General features: G+C 38.8%; 1 protein-coding gene across 10 annotated transcripts in view; it reads left to right on the top strand.

Moving 5' to 3' along the window:
- The window catches only part of pard3ab (par-3 family cell polarity regulator alpha, b), a 277,414-nt gene that overhangs the window by 92,250 nt on the left and 165,826 nt on the right, over positions 1-19,338 (top strand). For all 10 annotated transcript variants that reach the window (XM_008433894.3, XM_017309968.2, XM_008433899.3 and 7 more), the window contains exons 4-5: positions 2,668-2,855; positions 2,927-3,070. In XM_008433894.3, the coding sequence (XP_008432116.2) occupies positions 2,668-2,855; positions 2,927-3,070 (332 nt within the window). The remainder of the gene's footprint in view (positions 1-2,667; positions 2,856-2,926; positions 3,071-19,338) is intronic.

Below are 19,338 nucleotides of genomic sequence, written 5' to 3'. Positions count from 1 at the left end.
TTCAATAAATCATGTTTTAGAGAATGATACAAACTGCTGCTGCTAAAATAATTCATTTTGGTGATTTGGCTGTGTTTAAAGACTAAATATGCATAATTTAGGTCATATTTGTGTCCAAACATAAGGAAGAGACTGTTTGTGCACAAATACTGGAGTTAAAATACCAGGATTTTTTTGTCACCTGGCATAAAATTCTGCAGGTTAAAGGAATCCAGACTGGAGAACTGAACGCATCTGAAGCTTAAACAATATGTTGAAAGTTCAGCCTTTCTGCTCTACTTCATATCAATACAGCTTTAGGCTGAGCTGTTGACTAATTTCTGATTATTGTATAGCAAAATGTTCTTAATGGGAGTTTTTTTTTTAAAAAGTAATTTGAATCGAATGAAGCTAAAACTACAACTTGAGGAGTTCTGGAAGAACATATACAAATAAGGATTTTTTACTTTCTTAAATAAAATGTATATATTTTTGTACAGTTTTTGGCTTAATTACTGATCTGAGTATGTTATTTTTTCAGCAATTGGCTGTTTTTTTGAGTTTGTATACTCCAGTTAACCATTAACCGATTGCTACATTAGTAATTTAGTGTAACTGATAGGAGGTGAGAACTCTAGAAAAATAACTTTTTGCAACTTTTTGAAAGGGAGGAAATGAGATTTGGTCAAAAGTAATCTATATATCTAAAAAAAAACTTAGACATTTAAAGAAATGTTTTTACACTTTTATTGTAAATTTAAAAAAATGTCGGGTCAAAACAGCTGAAACAAACATTTACTACGTCAAGGCCGTCTGAAGCTCACTGTTTGTATTTCTAGCCAAATTAGGACTTTGAGTTCATTTCTATTAATTTTAATAACTACATTTATGCCTAACAGCCACAGTTAACCTGAGCTACGAACCAAAACCAAAAGTTAAATCACATTTTACCAGTAAGCATGAGAAAGGGGGCCTGGACCCGGCGTTGGCCCCACAGGCCCGTCTGTCTTCAGAGGGACTGTAAATACACCAGCAAAGGTCCTTATTAGATAATATAAACAAGCTCACACACACACACACACAGATGTGCCGAATCAACAGATACTTCAGCTGCTTCTTTAAAGGCGTCCAAACAAGTGAACAGATTTACAATTGGACGGTTGAGTAATGGTTCACAAACCCACACAGAGCCATAGGATTCCACTTCAGTTTGCACACACACATACACGCACACCTACACACACACACACACACACATGCACACATAGTTTAACAAAAGCAGGAAGCGTTGCGACACAGAAACAGAGTGATGCTCAGACTCATCAGTTTATGAGAGAACGAGGAAATAAACAGCCAGGAGCACAAAAACACAGATGGACTCAGTCAGAGCTGCAGAACTGCTGACCCAGCACGCAGTTCAGTGTTTCCTGTGTGAGCCGCTTCCCAGCAGAACATGGGAACCGGACCTCTTGGCTACCAAAAGACAACACTTTTATTTAAAAAGTTTGTCGTTTTATAAGCCGATGTTTTCTGAGAAGCAGCAGGTTTTTGCTGTCGTAGCGGCGTCGTGTTTGGACCCGCATGATGGAGGGAAGGGTTTTAATGGAAGCCCATCACCAAAGTTTGATGTTCCCACACAGGAAGTAGAATCTTTAGGAATAAATCAGATTCATTCACCAGAAAATCATGATTAATGCAGCTTCATTATGCTGCCCTCCAGTCTCATCAACCATGACTGATGATGGAGTAAAATACAATCTGAGGTTCCAGAAGAGCAAAGAAAAATATGACATTTCATTTATTTTTAACCTTAGAAAAGGAAATTCAACTCTGGAAAACGTCTTTTAGGCTAAATGGTTAAGTTTTTAGGCACACCTACATTAAAGACACACCTGGTTTCTCATTCAACACGATGCAAAAAGTGAAAATAAATTAGACAAGATGTCTGGAAGAGAGTTGGGAGCGATTTTCAGAAGCTGGAAGGTGTTTTATTCATCTTTTCAAACAAATATATGTTCAAGTGTAGACATGATGGGAAGACATGATGGGAATGCCCAATCATCAAAATGCCCACAGACCAGAATGACCATTTTACCATCCTAACTGTGAAGTACGGAGGTGGCAGCATCATGCTGTGGTGCACTTCATAAAATGGATGCAGAAACATTATGTGGAAATATTGAAGCAGCATCAACCAAGAAGTTGAAGGTTGGATCTTCCAAATGGACAAAAAGTCAATGTTCTGGTTTGACCATCGAAAGATTTCGAATAAACCTTTGAGATATTCTCTTATTTTAGAAAATATAAATAGTTCTTGTGATTCTAACTTGCATAAAACAAGAAAAATGTTGTCTGATTTAACTTAAAGCTGCAAAATGTAACTTTTATTTTAAAAAGTTTGATACCGGAGGGTGATTGACGGCACTAAGACCCGCCTCCTGGCTCTGATTGGTTCTTTCTAGGAGCTCAAATGTTTTTCACAGATCATCTGTCTCGTACTATTCGTCTCATAGGCTGATTGACAGATTTGAGTTGCTGATGACAGTTTCAACAAATATGTTAAAAAAATTATTTTTAAATAGTTGCAGGGAAAATTTGGATGCGATTTTTTACGAATACTTCTGTTTTCCTCTGTACCGAATAAAACGAGTGATCTAACTTCTCCGGTTCGTATTGAACTTTTTTCAGATATGCCTCTCCACGTCCGGCGCAGCAGCGACCCCGCCCTCATCACCATCAACGGGCCGTTCAGCGCCTCGGAGTCGCGGGTCCAAACCGAAGAGCCTCCATCCAGGAAGAACCCGACTCGCTGGTCCACCACTGCCGGCTTCCTGAAGGCTCGCCATTCCTCCGGCACAAACAGCCTGGAGAGGAAGGTGGGTGTTAAACCGATGACCTACTGGAAATCACATCTACTTTAGGGGTAAAACTTTTGTTTTCTGTGTAGAGCAAAGGTTTGGACACGTACCGCAGCCTGCCGCGGGACGCCGGGACCTGGTCCAATCAGAGGGAGTTTCAGAGAGACACGGCCAGGTCGTCGCTCAGCGCCAACCACCCCATGGTGGACCGCTGGCTGGAAAAGCAAGAGCAGGTGAGCAAACACACACCAAACTAAAAAAACTAAACAAATCCCTACCTGGATTCCAATCTGCATCGGGTTTTTTTTTGTTTTTGAGAAGTGGGTAAATTTTTCTTGATCAAAACGTCTGGACAGATGAGATCAAAGCGGATGAGTTTGGTTGTGATGATCCCAAACCCATCATCAAAACCACAGCAGAACGGCTGAAAAAGAAAATAAACAAAGGTTTTGCAATGGTCTAGTCAAAGTCCAAACCCCAATATGACTGATATGTTGGAACACTTGGAATGATTTATTTAACCTTTAATTGCATTTCCAGTTATGACAATTAACTGTTTTTTGATTTCTTTATTGCAAGATTTTCACTGATAAAGTGACCTTCAACTGACCTTCATATAAAAAAATAACATTGTTGCAACTCATTCAATAAACTAGGCAAAATAAAGAATGATAATTTCTGGAAGAAGGTCCATGTTCTGTTCTTATTGCTCGAAAATACAAAATTAAGTACAAAAAAAGGAAAATATTTCAACCCAAAAATGAGGAAAATGTGTGACTTTCGTTTAATATGTAAAATATGACAACTTTCTTAATTTCATTAAAATACGCCATGTTTAGTTTATTTTTTAGAAAAGTAAAAATAAGAATAAAATAACTTTCTATTTCTATTGTAAAAAAAATAGTGGTGGGACTCTTAATATTTTTGATCAAGTTAATTTTACAAACTGTAATTTTTAATCAAAAACTATATACTGACAAATATCTTCAATTAAACAGTTTTTTTATGCTAAATTATGGGGTAGAGATATAAACTCAACAGTTAAAATGAATAAAAAATGCACCTACCTGCATTAAAAGTTTGAAACTTTATCATTAAATTAACACTTTATTATTTTACCCTGTTGACTCCTGTAGTTTGGACACCGTTGGGTTAAACCAAGTTTTTTCAACAACATTATGAAAACCTGATTCATTGTGACTAACAGACATGAATGACGCGCCGGTTTAGGTCAGACTGTTTTCGTAAGCTGAGTGTGAAGCTGCCATTTTGTTGAAATTTACTGTTATGTTGTGTTTTAATGTACAGCACTTTGTATCAGCTTTGGTTGTTTTGAAGTGCTTTATAAATAAAGTTGGTTTGGTTTGGAAAAAGTGCTTAAGCTTACAGAGTCGTGTGACTAGAGACCACAAACTCGTAAACCAACCACCGTTTCATGTTTCCACGGCTCCGTTTGTCAGGACACGGTTATTTTTTCAATCATATCTTTACAGTAAAAGGAAAGTAGATAATTATCTATGTGGCTTTTTTGGTGCATCCATGCTGATTTATCCATGTAGGTATTTTATGTATCTATGTTTCCTCCATGTTTAAGTAGCATTTCCCACAGCAGATTTAGGTTTTCTCCGTCTATCTAAAGCGTTTTGCTGATCGGTTTTCCACCATGTTTCAGGCTCGTTGTTAGTAGCTGTAAGAATCCATCCGACTTTTTCCTCCAACTCATCCGCACTCGGCTCTGCGTCGCTCTGGGAACCCGAGCATCATCATAACATTCATCTGTGGCGTTTGTTTCATCCTTTTTCTCTGTGTGACGGTGAATCAGCTGGACTTGAGTTCACAGTGAAAGAAAGTTTTTCTTTCGCCCAATTTTTCCTCTGATTCAGACTTCCAGAAAACTGCAAAACAGCTGAAACACAGAGTTCCTTTAAATCCAGGCTGCAAAGCCACATGTTTAAACCATAACAAATGGAACATATATTGATGTGGGTTGATGACTTTGATGATGATGCTCGTCAAAGTTTAATGTTTACTAGCTTTTATGGTGTTTTTACTTTTTATTTCTGTAGTTTTTTTTTATTTTCACTTTGTTGTGAAATATGCTGTACACATAAACTTGATTGAAATTACTATTCAAAGTGAAACGTAGGATCCGTTATCCATTTATTTAACCACATGCTAATTACTTTAGCTAAGGCTAGTTACAGCTATTTTAATGGAGTTTTTCTGCAGTAGCTGCTCATTAAGAGTAACGTAGAGCAATATTTTTTAAAAACGCATTGAGATAATGGTAAAAGTGAGGATGGCAGAGAAAAGGAGGAAGTTCAAAACATCATATCCCCTACTCCAGCATCTCTCTGCCTGGCTTTTGAATCATACGGCCTGAAAAAGATTTAAAGAAAAGCGGCAAAAGCAAACGAAGAGCTGGTCAAAACTTGATTCTGTCGTCCAGGACGTGTTGCTGTGAAATATCGTCTCTGTCCCAGAATATTGAATTGTTAGCATGTCGTTATAATCACTAAACTGTAACAGCAACAATCTTTAGTCAGAGGCCTTTTCTGAGCTGTTGAAATACTGACTGCTACTGGAGATCCCATCGTCATCCACCACTATTCTTGAGTTAAACATTTATTTCCTTCAGGATTAATAAAGTATTTTTGAACTGAATATGAAAACAAATTATCGAAAGAATAAAATGATAAAATAAATTCAAATAGAAAAATTGGTTGTGTTGGTCGGACCCTGACCCACACAAATACTTATTTCCTTTCTTTCAAACTTTGTGTTTAGTTGAAACTATAAAAATGACCAAAGAATGGATTAGATTGTTGGTTACAACGAACCCAAAGATCCAGTTTAACATTTATTTTCTACATTTTTTGGTTCATTCTTTTAGTTTTAGTGACTTTTCCATGTCTGGGAAATTTAGAGATAAAAATTAATTAGAGCAATAAAAAGAAATGTGTGTAAAATATTAAAAAAATGTTTATCAGAAAACAAGTTACAATGTGTTTAAGACGCCTGAGAAACTTTTTTTTCTTCTGGACTCCAAAATGAACTCTGGCTTCTTGGAAACTGGATGTAAAGGTGGAAACTGAGCGCATTGCATATGTTCTGTATGTGTTTGGTGTTGGATTACAGCGTCTCAGGCTGCCCAGTCTTCCAGTCTGCTGCGAGCGTTTAACGTCTCTCTGATTGAGAAACTCACTTTGTTCCTGGAAGGATGTTTCAACACGGCCGGATGACGAGAACCACGCTGGTGCTAGTCCAGATTAAACACATAAAACAACAGAACAAAAGTCCCGTAAAAAAAACACTGCAAAAAACACGACATCTCACCAAGAACCTTTGGTCCAGATTCCAGTGAAAATATATCGCAACACTTGAAATGAGACAAAACTAACTGAAAAGTAACTTTTCAGCGAGACGTAGAAGCTTCATTTCAGTAAATAATTCTTGTATATGGATGAAAAAGTTCTAATTTTATTGGTAGATTTTTTTCCACTTGCAACAAAACATTTTTCCTGTTTTAAGTGAACAAATTCAGCCACTGAAAATTGTGCTTTTACATCTATATTTAAGAATTATTTACTTAAAACAAGCTTATTTATTTTGCTAAAAAGAGATATTTGCTCTAGAAACATAATTAGAACACCTTAATGAAGTAAATACAAAAATTAATCCTGAAATTAACGTTTAAATCTTAAAATAAATCAATAAAACTGATTAATAATTTTTTTGTGTGTGCATATTTTAACTTTTTATGGGGAACTTTGTTTTTGATTGAGAAGTCTGGGTGTGGTTGTGACTCCACCAGTGTGAAATAATTTATTTTCACCAGCTTTATGGTTCAGGAAGAACCTTTTGAACAGACTTTATGGAAACGCCTCATTTCAGCCGCAAGTTTGCAACTTTTACAACCTAAGAGTAATTTTTTCTTTCAAACCAGCCGAATAAAACTCACTTACAGCTGCAAATGTCACACAACTATTTAAAAAAAGACAACTTAGAAAATGTGTTATTTTTTAAAGAAGCACCATTTTATTTAAATATTTTAGATTTCAGCTTTTTGTTTGTAAAGTGCAGATTTGGCACAGCTCTGAAAACATTACTTGTACTTTATTGTAACAGAAATGCAAAGGATATATTTCATAAACAAACAAAAAAACAGTTGAAAACTTGAGTTTGTTGCATATAAGTGTAAAACTTTATCTTTTTTATACATTTTTACCCACTTGCAGGTCAGGAGTTGCAGGTTGAGGTGAAAAAAAGCGTAAATTTCAAGAAAATTCTCCTAGTGAAGCCAGTTTCTGATGATCTTTATTGACCTTTCACACAACAGTCGCACTGAAAATATTTGGCACAAATAAGGCAAGAGCGCCTTTTTATCCTGCAGTGTCGGAAACCTTTATCAAGACAAATTATAATAGTAAGTGGAAGAAGAATCAGACGCCGAGAATAGAATACCCAGTGATTTTAATTAGAACTGAGCGGCTCGAGAATGATGAATTAGGCGAAGCAATTTCCTGGAGTTGGCTCCATCAGATCGTCCCAGAATAAATAACACGGCGCGGGCCGCTTTCCGAACGGAGGCTCGCGTAATGAAGAATGCCGCGAGTTCGGCTCGGTCCAAACAAACGGATCCGGAGTGGCGACGTGTGCGCCGGCACGTACGGAGCTGGAGGGGGTGGAAAATGAAGAAGATGAGGGAACCATCAAGGTTTGGAGCCGCGTTCCCGGCTCCAACTGGAGCTGCCAGTTGGCAACAGGTTGGGGGTCGCCATGGCAACTGGGGAGCTGTCAGTCGAGTGTGTATTAATGAAAGCTGGTTGAAGGTGCAGCGGCTGCAAAAAAACACGAAAGCAGGCCTCCTCTGCTGTGTGTGTGTGTGTGTTTTTGTTTGTTTCACGGAGTATTTCTGCATCAGTGTGTGTGCGACTTTGTGTTTATGATTTCATATGTCAAAAGAAAATCCGAGAAGTCTTCGACTGCATTGCAAATCAACCAATTACAGAGGAAGAGGCGAAAAGCCGGCGAGCCAGCCTCCTGCGGTGTCAGTGAGCTGAACCTGCAGCAATCAACGCTGCCACACACACACGCACACACACACACACGCACGTGCGCCGCGCTGTCTGGGTCAGCCTTCAGTCCTCACCTCTGCGGGCGAACGGCGGTCTCTGCGGACTCCAAGTGTCACAGCGTGTCGGCTTGTGTTTGTTACATCCACTCTGCTGCTTTTTGAAAATCTCCTCACTTTGTTAGCGGAGCTTTTTGTTGAAGCTTTTTACTTTGAATCGCCAATTTATACCTTTGTTTGAAGCTCTTTGTGTTCGGCTGAGACCTCCAGTGGAAATGCTGCAGCGAAATAAAAGTGGAGATTAAAGCTGAAGAGCTAAACGTTCATCTATCAGTCAATCCATCGAGTTTATTTGTAAAGCACATTTCAGCAACAAGGCAGTTCAAAGTGCTTTGCATCGTAAAAACAGAAGAATAAGAAGTTGTTAAAAACAGGCGCCAATTAAGAAACCAGTAACAAACATTACATTTTGTGCCGTCATCAATACACATCAAATTCGTTACTCATAGCTTCATTTATTACGGTTCAAAAGCAAAACAGGTTGGTTTTAGTCCTGATTTAAAGGAACTCTGTGTTTCCGCTGTTTTCCAGTTTTCTGGGTGTTTGTTCCAGATTTGTGGTGCATAGAAGCTGAATGCTGCTTCTCCATGTGTGGTTCTGGAGGGGAAATTGGTAGAAACAGACGCCGTTTACTGCTGGTAGTCCAAGTTTAGTTTAATAGTTTATTTAAAACGGGGAGAATATGCAAAATATGCATTCTGTAATGCCTTTGAATGAGAAGTTTATGTTTAGGTTTTCTGCAGTGATTACAGTAAAGTCCATATCCTGCTCCAACACAGACGAGTTTGATGCCTTTTCCTGCTCAACGTTAGTTCATGAATCTAAAAGAAAATAGTAAAAAAAACAGACTCTATTCCCAACACCTCGGTCAAAACATCACACCTACATTTGTGTTCGGCCATCATCATATCAAACGTCACACTTTTGTTAGAGTTCATTCACACCAGCCCTGTTTCGTTCGTTTTAATCCAAAAAAGTCCATTTTGTTTGTCTAGAAAGTCCAGTTTGTTTGCGGATGTGTTGATAAGTAATCAAACTCTGATGTGGATCAATAAATCAAACTCTGATCCATCTACAAACCCCGGTGTCTGTTCGGTTGAAGTGAACTCTGATGCGGTTCGAATGCATATGTGAATGCCAATCAGGCCAAAGACCGCTCCAAAACCAAAACATGGACTACAGCACAGTGCATTCTGGGTAAATACAAAAAGCGCTAGCGGTAGAAATGGCTAGCGGTCTTTTACCAAAGACAAAATGGAAATCCTACAACCGCTAAAATCTGATGCCACTCCATGTTCGCTTACATTTCGTGAGGAAGGAAATTGCACTCTGTCTTTTTCAGAAGTTTTTGTATCGTTTTTTTCAGTGGTGCAGTGCCCCCGCTGGTGAGGAGGGGAACATATTTTTAAAAGGGTTTAGTTTGTTTGATAAAGTGCAGTGTGAAAGAGAACCGCACCAGCTGAAAATGTAACAAAAGTTGCCATTTTGGTCCCTGGAATCGAGTCTACCGGACTATGAGGTGTGAAAACACTTCAGGTTGTTTCCGCAAACATTGAAGATCATAAATAAACTGAGTGAATCCAAGCCCAGTAAAAAGATCTAAAACATTCATTCTGCCTGCAATATCTCCTTCAAACTCCAGTTCTTTTCAAACTGTCTTTGCTTCACCTGGGGATGTTGATCCCCAGGTGAAGGTTGGGCTAATTCTCCACCAGCTGTAACAAACATTGAGTTTGTTTCTCACTCTGGGATGTTAGCAGAAGAGCTAAATTTGATTCGGTTTTTGTTTGCACGGCTGCTGCTGCGTCCTCGGTTATTAGCCTGCAGAGGATCAGCGTTATCCCTCACAGCTTTGTGGAAACATCTGCACACACTCCGCTCAGACACCTCCAGACCTGATGCGCAGAATAAATGCATCATTTCAATGCGGGAGTGCTGATATACACAGAGCACAAAGTTACACTGGAAGCTTGTGCTACAAACATCTTACAGCTCGGCTCTGCCTTCTGACTAACAAGTTTGCGTGCAGCGTGTACGTGCGGCGGAGGGTTGAGTCCCTCAGGTGCACGCTGCAGCTTTAGAGGGATAAATCATGCCGGCCTGAGCCATATGCTCATAAATCACTTCAGACTGTGTGAACGTTCACCTGAATGTGCATGCATAATGCACAGGAAATCCGGCGTGCTCAGACCGACCAGCTCTGTGTGCAGTGAGTGTGTCTCTGCTGTGCATGTTGTGTGTTTGGAGGTTAGAGGGATGAAAGTGAAGCTCTGCGGCGTTTCGGGGCGGCAGGGTGTGTGTCGGTGCAGAGCGAGTGGCCAGCAGGTGCTGCTGTGGAGCTGCTACTGAAGTCCTGCAGGTTGGTGTGTCTGTAAATCCGTGTGTGTGTGTGTGTGTTTTCTCTATTTGTACTATATGCTGGTGGTGTGTGAATGGATGCACAGATAAATGCTGTAGGTGTGTGTTTGTGTTTGCAGATGTCTGAACACTTCAGTGTTAATCTGCAGTCACCTTGTTATAATGAGCCTTTAGTCTGACTCTCTTCTCACTTTTCCATCTGTATTGTGAACCTTATTGTTGTGTCTCACACCTAACAGCTTTTTTCTTACTCACCGCTCCGTTTCCAGGCTTCACATTAGATCATTATATCTTCTCTCATTGTCTCCACTTACTCCTCTGCTTTCCTCTTTCGTCTCACCTCCAATAATCTTCACTCTCTGCCTTTGATATCCCGTCATCAGATGTAATTTAGAAGCACCTATCAGTAATTTGGTCTTTTTGTCCAGGCTGCTTGTTTAGAAACCGTGTGGCCGGCATACGAGGCTGAGTTAAAGGTTTTCTGGCTCTCTGAACTTGATGAAGTGGCTTCTGCATGTTGCAGAAACAACCAATCAAGAGTTCAGACCTGAAACCAGTAGTGATCTAATTTATCAAACGTGCTTTAGGCTAAAGATGCATTACAATCAATATCAATTAAGAAAACCAAGTGAATCGATTGGATCTCTTGGCCAGTTGGCTATCTGACACTTTCGAGAGCCGTGCAATAAAATGTAGAATTTTACAGCTATATTTTATGGTACTATCGATAAAGATTATGATTAAAAAGCCCATTTATTACCTATTTTTATGCAACTGTGTGGCACTAGAAACACATTTTCTCCTGAAAAACATTCCCATTTACACTACGCTGCTTCATTTTACTAAAAAAAAAAGCACACTGTACACACATTTGTGATTTCATAGTAGCTAGCATAGCGCTAGCTACTTTCTGCCACTGGATAGCGGCATGTTTAATGAGCTAGCTGAGCGCCTAGCGCCATTTTTTGCCACCAGGCAGCCATTGCTGGCTGTCAGTGTGGCGCAGAGATTAGCCACGTTGCTGCACAATGTGAGGTCGTCGTTTTCTTCTTCTTCAGTTTGTAGCGGTGGGAAAAGTGAGGATTGTAGGTCATAATACCATTCCACAAATAATGTGGAGTCAGATTTCCACTAAAACATCTTTAAATACTGAACTGATTATCGGTGGAGTGCACGGTAAATATCTCCTAAAACATGTCTGTCAGACAAGCTTTTTCTGCTTCTTGGGCACTGACGCAATAAAATTCATTTTTAGGAGGGATAATCTTAACGTTTTGGGAGTTTTTCACTCTAAATCGAACTGTGTCCATTTTACACCATTTCAGCTGCATTCTGCTCTCTCTCAAACTGCCATCAGTTGCTCTTCTGCTCGGCTGTCTGTGCAACTTTGGTGATTTCTCTTTGTTGATCTCTCTAAATCATCCAGAGTCTTGGATACTATCAACCTCTTTTCTTCTTCTGTGGACAGAGAAGGTAAAAAAAAAAAAAATCTCTTTGTCATCGGTTTGACAGACCAGGTTTCTGTCAAACCGTATTTTTTCTCTCTGAAAAAGGGGAAACGGGCAGAGAGCAGGTTTAGAGGAGGAGATTCAAGGTTTGTACGCTTGAAATGATTTGAAAATGCTTGAATTTCAATTCGGTGTTGTCAAGATTTAGAAAGTCCTTGATTTCTGTGTAAAGTCCTTGAAGGTGCTTGATATTCAAACTGCACAGATTTGTAATCAAGTGCAATCTAACATTTGGATAATAGCTAAAATTTGAAACACATTATTTATAGTTGAAACCAAATAACACGACACACTTTTCCTCTCTGTCTGAAGTTAAATCTGATTAAAATTTCCTTGTTTTAGGTCAGTTTAAATTACCTAAAAGCCAGAAAACATATTGAGAACATTTTTTAGGGATTTAAATTTTTTTTGTATGTTGTGTTTGAATATTTTATCTGGAAAGTTTTTTAGCTCAACATGATTAGTTTGGATTGTTTCAATGTAATGAACACATATCATTCCTAATTGTTAAATTACTTATTGATTGTCTTGGATCTTACATATTAAACGTTATTGAAATTGGGGGATTTTTTTGTTAAATTAGTGTTTTGCTCTCAGACCTGTCAGGTGTGTGTTGTGTGTGAGAGACATTTCAAAACACACACTTTATTATATTTTAGTTAGACTTCTCCCTGCTGTATAATGTAGAATACCACCACAAATAAGAAATAAATTATATCAAATAATATTGAATTGATTCAGTACTTTTTAGTTAATTTGTATCATTTTTAACACCAATATGAGACGCTGGAAAAGTTTGAAAACTTACCTTGAAAAGTGCTTAAATTTTACTGCTGGAAAAACGTGTGAACTCTGATTTAATTTAAGAATTGTCTTCTTCAAATCTAACATTTAATTTTTATAATTAAACCATCTTCATCTGAATTTTAACTTTTTACAGTTTTGCCTCAGAACCCATAAATCTCCACCTCTTCACATCAGTCTTTGTTATTCCTCTCATTTTTCTTTCTCTGAGCTTTTCTTCTCCTCATCACATTTGATCTTTGGAGATCTCTGGGCGCGCGGTTCCCCTCCAGCTGGGAGGGACATGATGGGGGAACACGGAGCAGAGAGATGAAAGGCGTCTCTCTTCGTCTCCAGGGTGAAACCTTCACCTGAGGGGCTCCTGCAGCTACAGAAACCTGCACAGCCGTAAAACGACGTGTTCGTCACCTGCTACCCAAGTCTAATTACGCCAGAAGAGCATCCTGCTCGGGTTGGACAGATGCCAGGTGTTTGGAGGAACGAAATCCACCTGTTGAGGCTTCTGAAGGTTCAGAGTTGCGCGCAGCAAAGCGACAAATCAGAGATGAAAATCTCAGATATGTAAAGCCGCTGCGCTCGGCGGGTTTATGAACAAGAGAGTTTATCAGCGGTTTATAAAACGATCAAAGACGGGATGAAACGGACGACAACAGCGGCTCAGATCAGACGAGACGATACGACGGAACAGCAACGCCGCTGATTATTAAAAGTCTGGTGAGCAGAGAAGATCCTGCCCACTGGAAGAAATGCATAATTCTCCATCTGCAACATAAAAATACTCTGCATGTTTGGTTTCAGAGCCAATGCAGTTCCTCCCTGTGCATGTTTGGGTTTTCTCCAGTTTCCTCCTGCAGTCCAGAAACAGGAAGTTGTGTTAGAGATTCACAATCAGAGTTTGGTGGTAAATAGTTGCAATTACTTATTAGAAAAAAAAATACTTTTAGCTTTTAGGAGTAGTTTTTACTTGTGTAATTTTACTACAAAGTATCGCTACCTTTGATAAAAATTTCTGGACCCGCTGAACAAAGAAGATTGGACACAAACATTTTTAATTATCTCTTTTTTCTCTACGTTTATCACAAACTATAATTTGATATCAAGTAAAGTTGATTCAGCGGAGTCGTAGAAATAAGAAATACTGCCACCTGCAGGTGGGAATTAGCATCACTTAAATCTGATATTACTTTACCATTTTTACAGAAAATTCGCAATAAAATTACAATCATGCATTAGCATGAAAAATTGCAAGGATCTCCGCAAATTTGTGAATTTCCGCAAAAAACTAGATTGACTAAAAGTAACTACAGAAATCCTAAAGTCTTTTTATTTTATGTTCACAGAATCTGAACCAGTTAAAGTAAAATCCTGCCTATAATCCCAGTGAGACGCTCCTGCTGCTGCCTGTGAGGCTCTGATTTGCACAACAAAGATCATCAATGTCCTGCTAACTTTAAAAACCATTTAGCCGCTGCATAAAGTGTAAAATCAGTTGACAGAGCGGAGATGCTGTTGACGCTCTAACTGCAGTCCTGTTTTTATTGTGACAGCAGTAAAATGCTTCAGCATGCAGTTAAAGGGAAAAAGCAACCTGAATGCGCGTGCTGGATCAGGCTGGACAGTTTTATGTCCTTTACGAGGAAGGCACGCTGCACAGGATGAGTTTTATACCGACATACATCTTGATGTCAATTTTACATCACTTTTACCGCCATGAAACTTCCAAAAAGCTGTTTTGTGTGAAATTGGGATTTAATTAGTAAGATTTTTTATTATTTTTGCTTTATTTTGTACGTAAACCTTTTAATTAACACTTTCCCTTCACTTTGCTCTCTAGCGCCCCCGTCTGATTTGGAAACAGCTGGTATTATAAGAGAAAAGTGACATTATAGCTCTGAACTGATTGTTTTTCTGTTGCAAATCAAAGAAATCATCTGAAAAAGCCGTTTATTTAGAGAAGCATTCCCCTTTACGCAGCGGCCATTGCTGTTGGAGTCATGCCTTCATTGTGACACCTCGTCCTCGGTGTGTGAGGTTTGCCGTTAGCCGCCTCGTCTCGGTTTAGCTGGCCTTACCTCTCATTTCTGCAGCTCCGTTGGGAGTCCCATCCTGGTAAATGGTGCATCTTGCAACAAGCTGCATGAGCAGCCGCAGCCCACCCAGGTCCCCTCGACGCTCCCTTACATCTGATGAAACGACATGCAGCAGCAGCAGAAACCCGACACTGAAGCTGCTGTTGCTATAAATCTGAGAACATGGAGTCTGTTTCAGGTCAATATGCACACAGAGGATTTATGGGAGCTGTAAAACTGCCTCCAGTGCCACAACATTAGTTATAGGTAAAGATCTTTGTAGCAAAAAACTCTGGTTAGCTTCTGATCTGAAAACCAACTTGGCCTCTTTTTAGCTACTTATCTCTGGTTTCTGCCTAAAATATTTTCTTTCTGGAGAAAAGTGAAAAACCTATCAGTTTGTGCTTCATATCAGTTGATGGGAATAAATATTGATTAGTGTTTTGTTTTTAATTCCCAATTTTAGACAAAGTTTTCTCGCTTTCTCTTTTCACGCTGCGCAAGTGTTTTTATTTTTCAGCAGTTATGAGGCCTGGAGTCAAAACTTGAAACTGCTGCTGCACAAGTTACTCAACGGGTTCTTGCTAGGTAACCAAAGAGTGAGTGAGTGAGTTGCTAGGTAACCAAAGAGTGAGTGAGTGAGTTGCTAGGTAACCAAAGATTGAGTGAGTGAGTTGCTAGGTAACCAAAGAGTGAGTGAGTGAGTTGCTAGGTAACCAAAGAGTGAGTGAGTGAGTTGCTAGGTAACCAAAGAGTGAGTGAGTGAGTTGCTAGGTAACCAAAGAGTGAGTGAGTTTCTCTGCCTACATTCCCCAGAATGCTGTGCGGTTCTGCATCGGAAGTTCTTTGAAATTATTGAACGTTGTATTGGATGTGATGTCTGTTGACACTGATCATGTCGTGCTGCTAAAAATGCTTCACGATGCTCAACATTAAAGTTTCATGGTTGCATTTTTCAGAAACAACTCATCAGAAAAACAACAATTTTATTTTCAAGAGTATTTCATTGTCTCTTACCACAATCTTTATCCTCAGATGAACGGTGTACAAAACTTTTTGTCAAAATCGTCGAGCACCAATATGAAGGTCTGATTAAAAAAAGTAAATAAAATGGTGTCAGTCTGCTGTTCTCTACAAAAAAGATCTTTCTTCAAAATCCTTGCAGTGTTTAGCCAAGTTTAATAAATTGGTGGGCCGCAGAGATGTGTCTGAGAAACATGTTTGTGGTCCTACAAACTATTCTATATTATTTTTTAAAGTCAGTGAAAGAAAAATACTTTGTTGTAGCTATAATCTTTCATTTAACTATACCTAGATGGAGTGTTTTGGACGCCACAAACTTTTTACTCTGTGTGGGGTCGCACTGACCTCATGGCACTTTTACGAGTTTTTTTTCTCTCATGATGTTACGGGAACTGACGGTCTGACAGGACAATTTCCAAATCCCTCCCTAACTCAGATTCTGATGCCGGCTTCTAGTCTTTCTCACGTTGTTTTTGCAGATTTTTAAACTGCAGCTTTTGTTCTAAAACTCAAAGAAAAGCAGAGAATCCTTCCACATTTGAAGTTGTAAGCCTCCCACCTGTCGTTCTTCATCCTGTGAATGAGCTTTGTCGCGGTTTGTCTTCGCCTGTCATTCTCTCTGTCCCTCTGCTTTTCCTGTTTTCTGTCCCATCACTCACTTTATCTCCTCTGCACTCTGCGGGAAAGAAATCTGTTTTCTGATGCATTGCCCCGTATCATCTGCAGGATACAACTGTTTGGCATAATAAAGCGAGATCCAAACCCTTGAGAGATTTATGCCGATGCTAAAACTGAGTTTAGAAACGTCTGAGATTACCGCTGAGGCTTTAGGAGTCGACTGAAGAGAAATTGTTGCTGAAATTAAGTTGCTATCAAATGAAAGGCAGTAAAATTAGGACACACACTCAGCTGATTGGTGCACTAATTTGGTTTTTGGGTGTGAGTTGATATTTATAGGGTTGATTCTTGTTCATTATGACTTCCATAATTCTCCCTGACACATTTGATGTCTGCATTTAGGTCAAATGATGACTTATGGTGACATTTGAGATTAATATTCTCTTTAACAAGTGTCTAGGGAAAGAAATGTCAGAGTACAAGTTGAAAAGAGGCAAATTACATGTACACACTTGGATACTGAACATTTTTAGCAAGTAGATGTTAAATCTGCAGTCAGATGCAGCTGCCTTGACATCACTGAAGTTCTTTTTAAGGAGATTGTGTCCTTGTTTTTTATAGGTGACATGTTTAAAGGTTGGAACCTTTTTATTGATGAAATTCAGTCTGAAATATAAACAGTAGAAAGCACAATATATAAATAACTTTCTTTGTGGTGACTGTTTTTTTAAACTGTGCGTTGTAGAGCCGACCTTCAGGTAAAAGTCCAAACAGTTTGTGTCCAGTATGTTTGGGGTCTGCAGAGATGTTGGGGAACGTCACACAGCCTTGATTGACAGCGATAAGACCCGCCTCCTGTGTCTGATTGGTTGTTTCTTGTAAGCGCTGGATGAAGGCAGAGGAGCTCAGTTTTGTATTTTTTACTTTTTTCATAGATTATCTGTTTCTTACCAAGCTGTCACGGCATTTTAACAATTCCTACAAATGTGTAAAAAAAAATCTGTTTTTATAAAGTTGCATAAATAATGGAAAAATGCCAGTTTTGATAAAACTCTTGTTTTTTTTTTGATAAAAGGTTTTTGGCGGAAGGATGAGGTGGGATTTTTTTTTTTTACCATATAAAATTTGGTTTGTAAAACTGCAAAGGAATCACATGATCAAAAACTGGATGTTTCTACTGGTTCAGACCATGAAGAAGACGAAGACGACATGGTGAATGACTTACCGTGTGAACAGACACATTCATGTGGGATTTTAATTTAATTTCTTAATTAATGGAAACACTGCAATTGTGAACTTGTGTGTTTTTTTCACCATTAGCAGAATATTGGCAAAGTTTTGCGGACATTTTAATGAAAATGCAGAACTGGTGGCAGCATTCAACAAACTACAGAAGCAAACTCTTTGTTCTTCGTTACAAGATGAGCCATGCTATAATTTATTATGAATTTAGTCAATATATTCCAAAAACGTGGAGGAATAGTAAACTCTCCTGGAGAACAGAGAGTGCTGAAGCTTAAAACCCAAACAGAAAGCGCTGCTCTGTGTGGGAAATCCCTGAAGATGCCCCCTCGGCTCAGTGAATCCTCAGGTTATTGACGACGCCGTCCGCTCATCTGGATCTCATTATCAAACTGTCTTCTGGAGAGACTAATTGAATCAGCGCAGGGATTGGAGCGCTTGCCGTTAATGATGCGCTGCGGTCTTGCGGCGAGTCGAGCATCGACATCTGTCAAACGTCGTGGGAAGATTAACCGTGATTTAAACGTCATGAGGCCCACGTTGTTTGTTTGGTCCTTCAAAGATATTTCTAAATAAAAACCACAACACTCACCTATGGATGAGTGAAACTCTTGGCTTTAAATTAATTACTGGCTGCTTTGAGGCTGACATCTTCTGGGTTCTGGGATTTTTCCAATAATTAAAGTTTTGCGCTGCGATGTTTTATCGTCCACTCAGGGAGCTTTTGATGAGCTCTGAGTGCTTCCTATAAGGGTTGAGTGGAAATGTAAAGGCTCCTCTGTCAGATCAGCAAAGTGCTCACCTGCAGGGAGTTGAGTGTTTGAGTCGTCGTTTCTGTGAAAGGGTCAAACGCTCTCTGACCCAAACACCGGCGTTTCTCTCTCTCTGAGCAGAACCTATCTCATATAAACTTTTAAAGTTCTTGAGTGGATCTGGAGGAATTGCAGCTTTTACTCCAACATCTAAGGTTATCGGTCACACTGATGTTAAATAGGGAGAGAGTTTTATTGAAAACTAAATTAATAAATACTCCATCAAAAACAATGTCCAAATGAAATAAAAATGTTTTTTGTTTTAATGTAGGAGCCTAGTTGGTCAGTTTTATTTATTTTCAAATAAATATATGCCCCATGAAATAAAAACTACATAAAAATTAGTTTGTTCAAACGCGGAGCTTATTTTGTCAATCACAACTGAGTTTTTTTTATTATTATTTCATATATGTTGCAAAACTACTTTACATATTTCAGAGACTTTTATTTTTTCACCATTTAGAAATATTTAAAAAACCTGGTAATAGCAAATACTCTTTCATAATTTTATTTTGTAAAGTTAAGTAATGTATTTCAGGGAGTTTTCCCACCAATTATGAAATAAATTAAATAAATGTGTTAATAATTAACATATAGTCCAATCTAAAAATACATTTATTTTATTTTATGGGGTTCTTATTTCACCCAATATCAGCCAAAACCATGATCTTCCTCTTAATCAGACTGCTAGACAACAGCCTCAGTCAGAAGCTTTATCAGAGTCACTGTAACACAGACTGCTACAGGAGATCCTTCCTGCCACCAACAACTCTTTGAGGAAACTTGTATAATAAATTAATCTGGGATTAATCAAGTATTTTCAACTATGTCAAAGACCTGATTCCCATTACTCCCAGTGGAGTCTGAGGAAATGAATACTTATTATTCCCATTAGTTCCAAATCAAGAAACTAAGTGATGTTTTACACACGTT

Source organism: Poecilia reticulata, chromosome 17 (assembly GCF_904066995.2).
Source record: "Poecilia reticulata chromosome 17, P_reticulata-male-v2, whole genome shotgun sequence".
In the NCBI taxonomy this organism is placed as follows: domain Eukaryota; kingdom Metazoa; phylum Chordata; class Actinopteri; order Cyprinodontiformes; family Poeciliidae; genus Poecilia; species Poecilia reticulata.
This window is presented reverse-complemented; position numbering and strand designations above follow the sequence as displayed.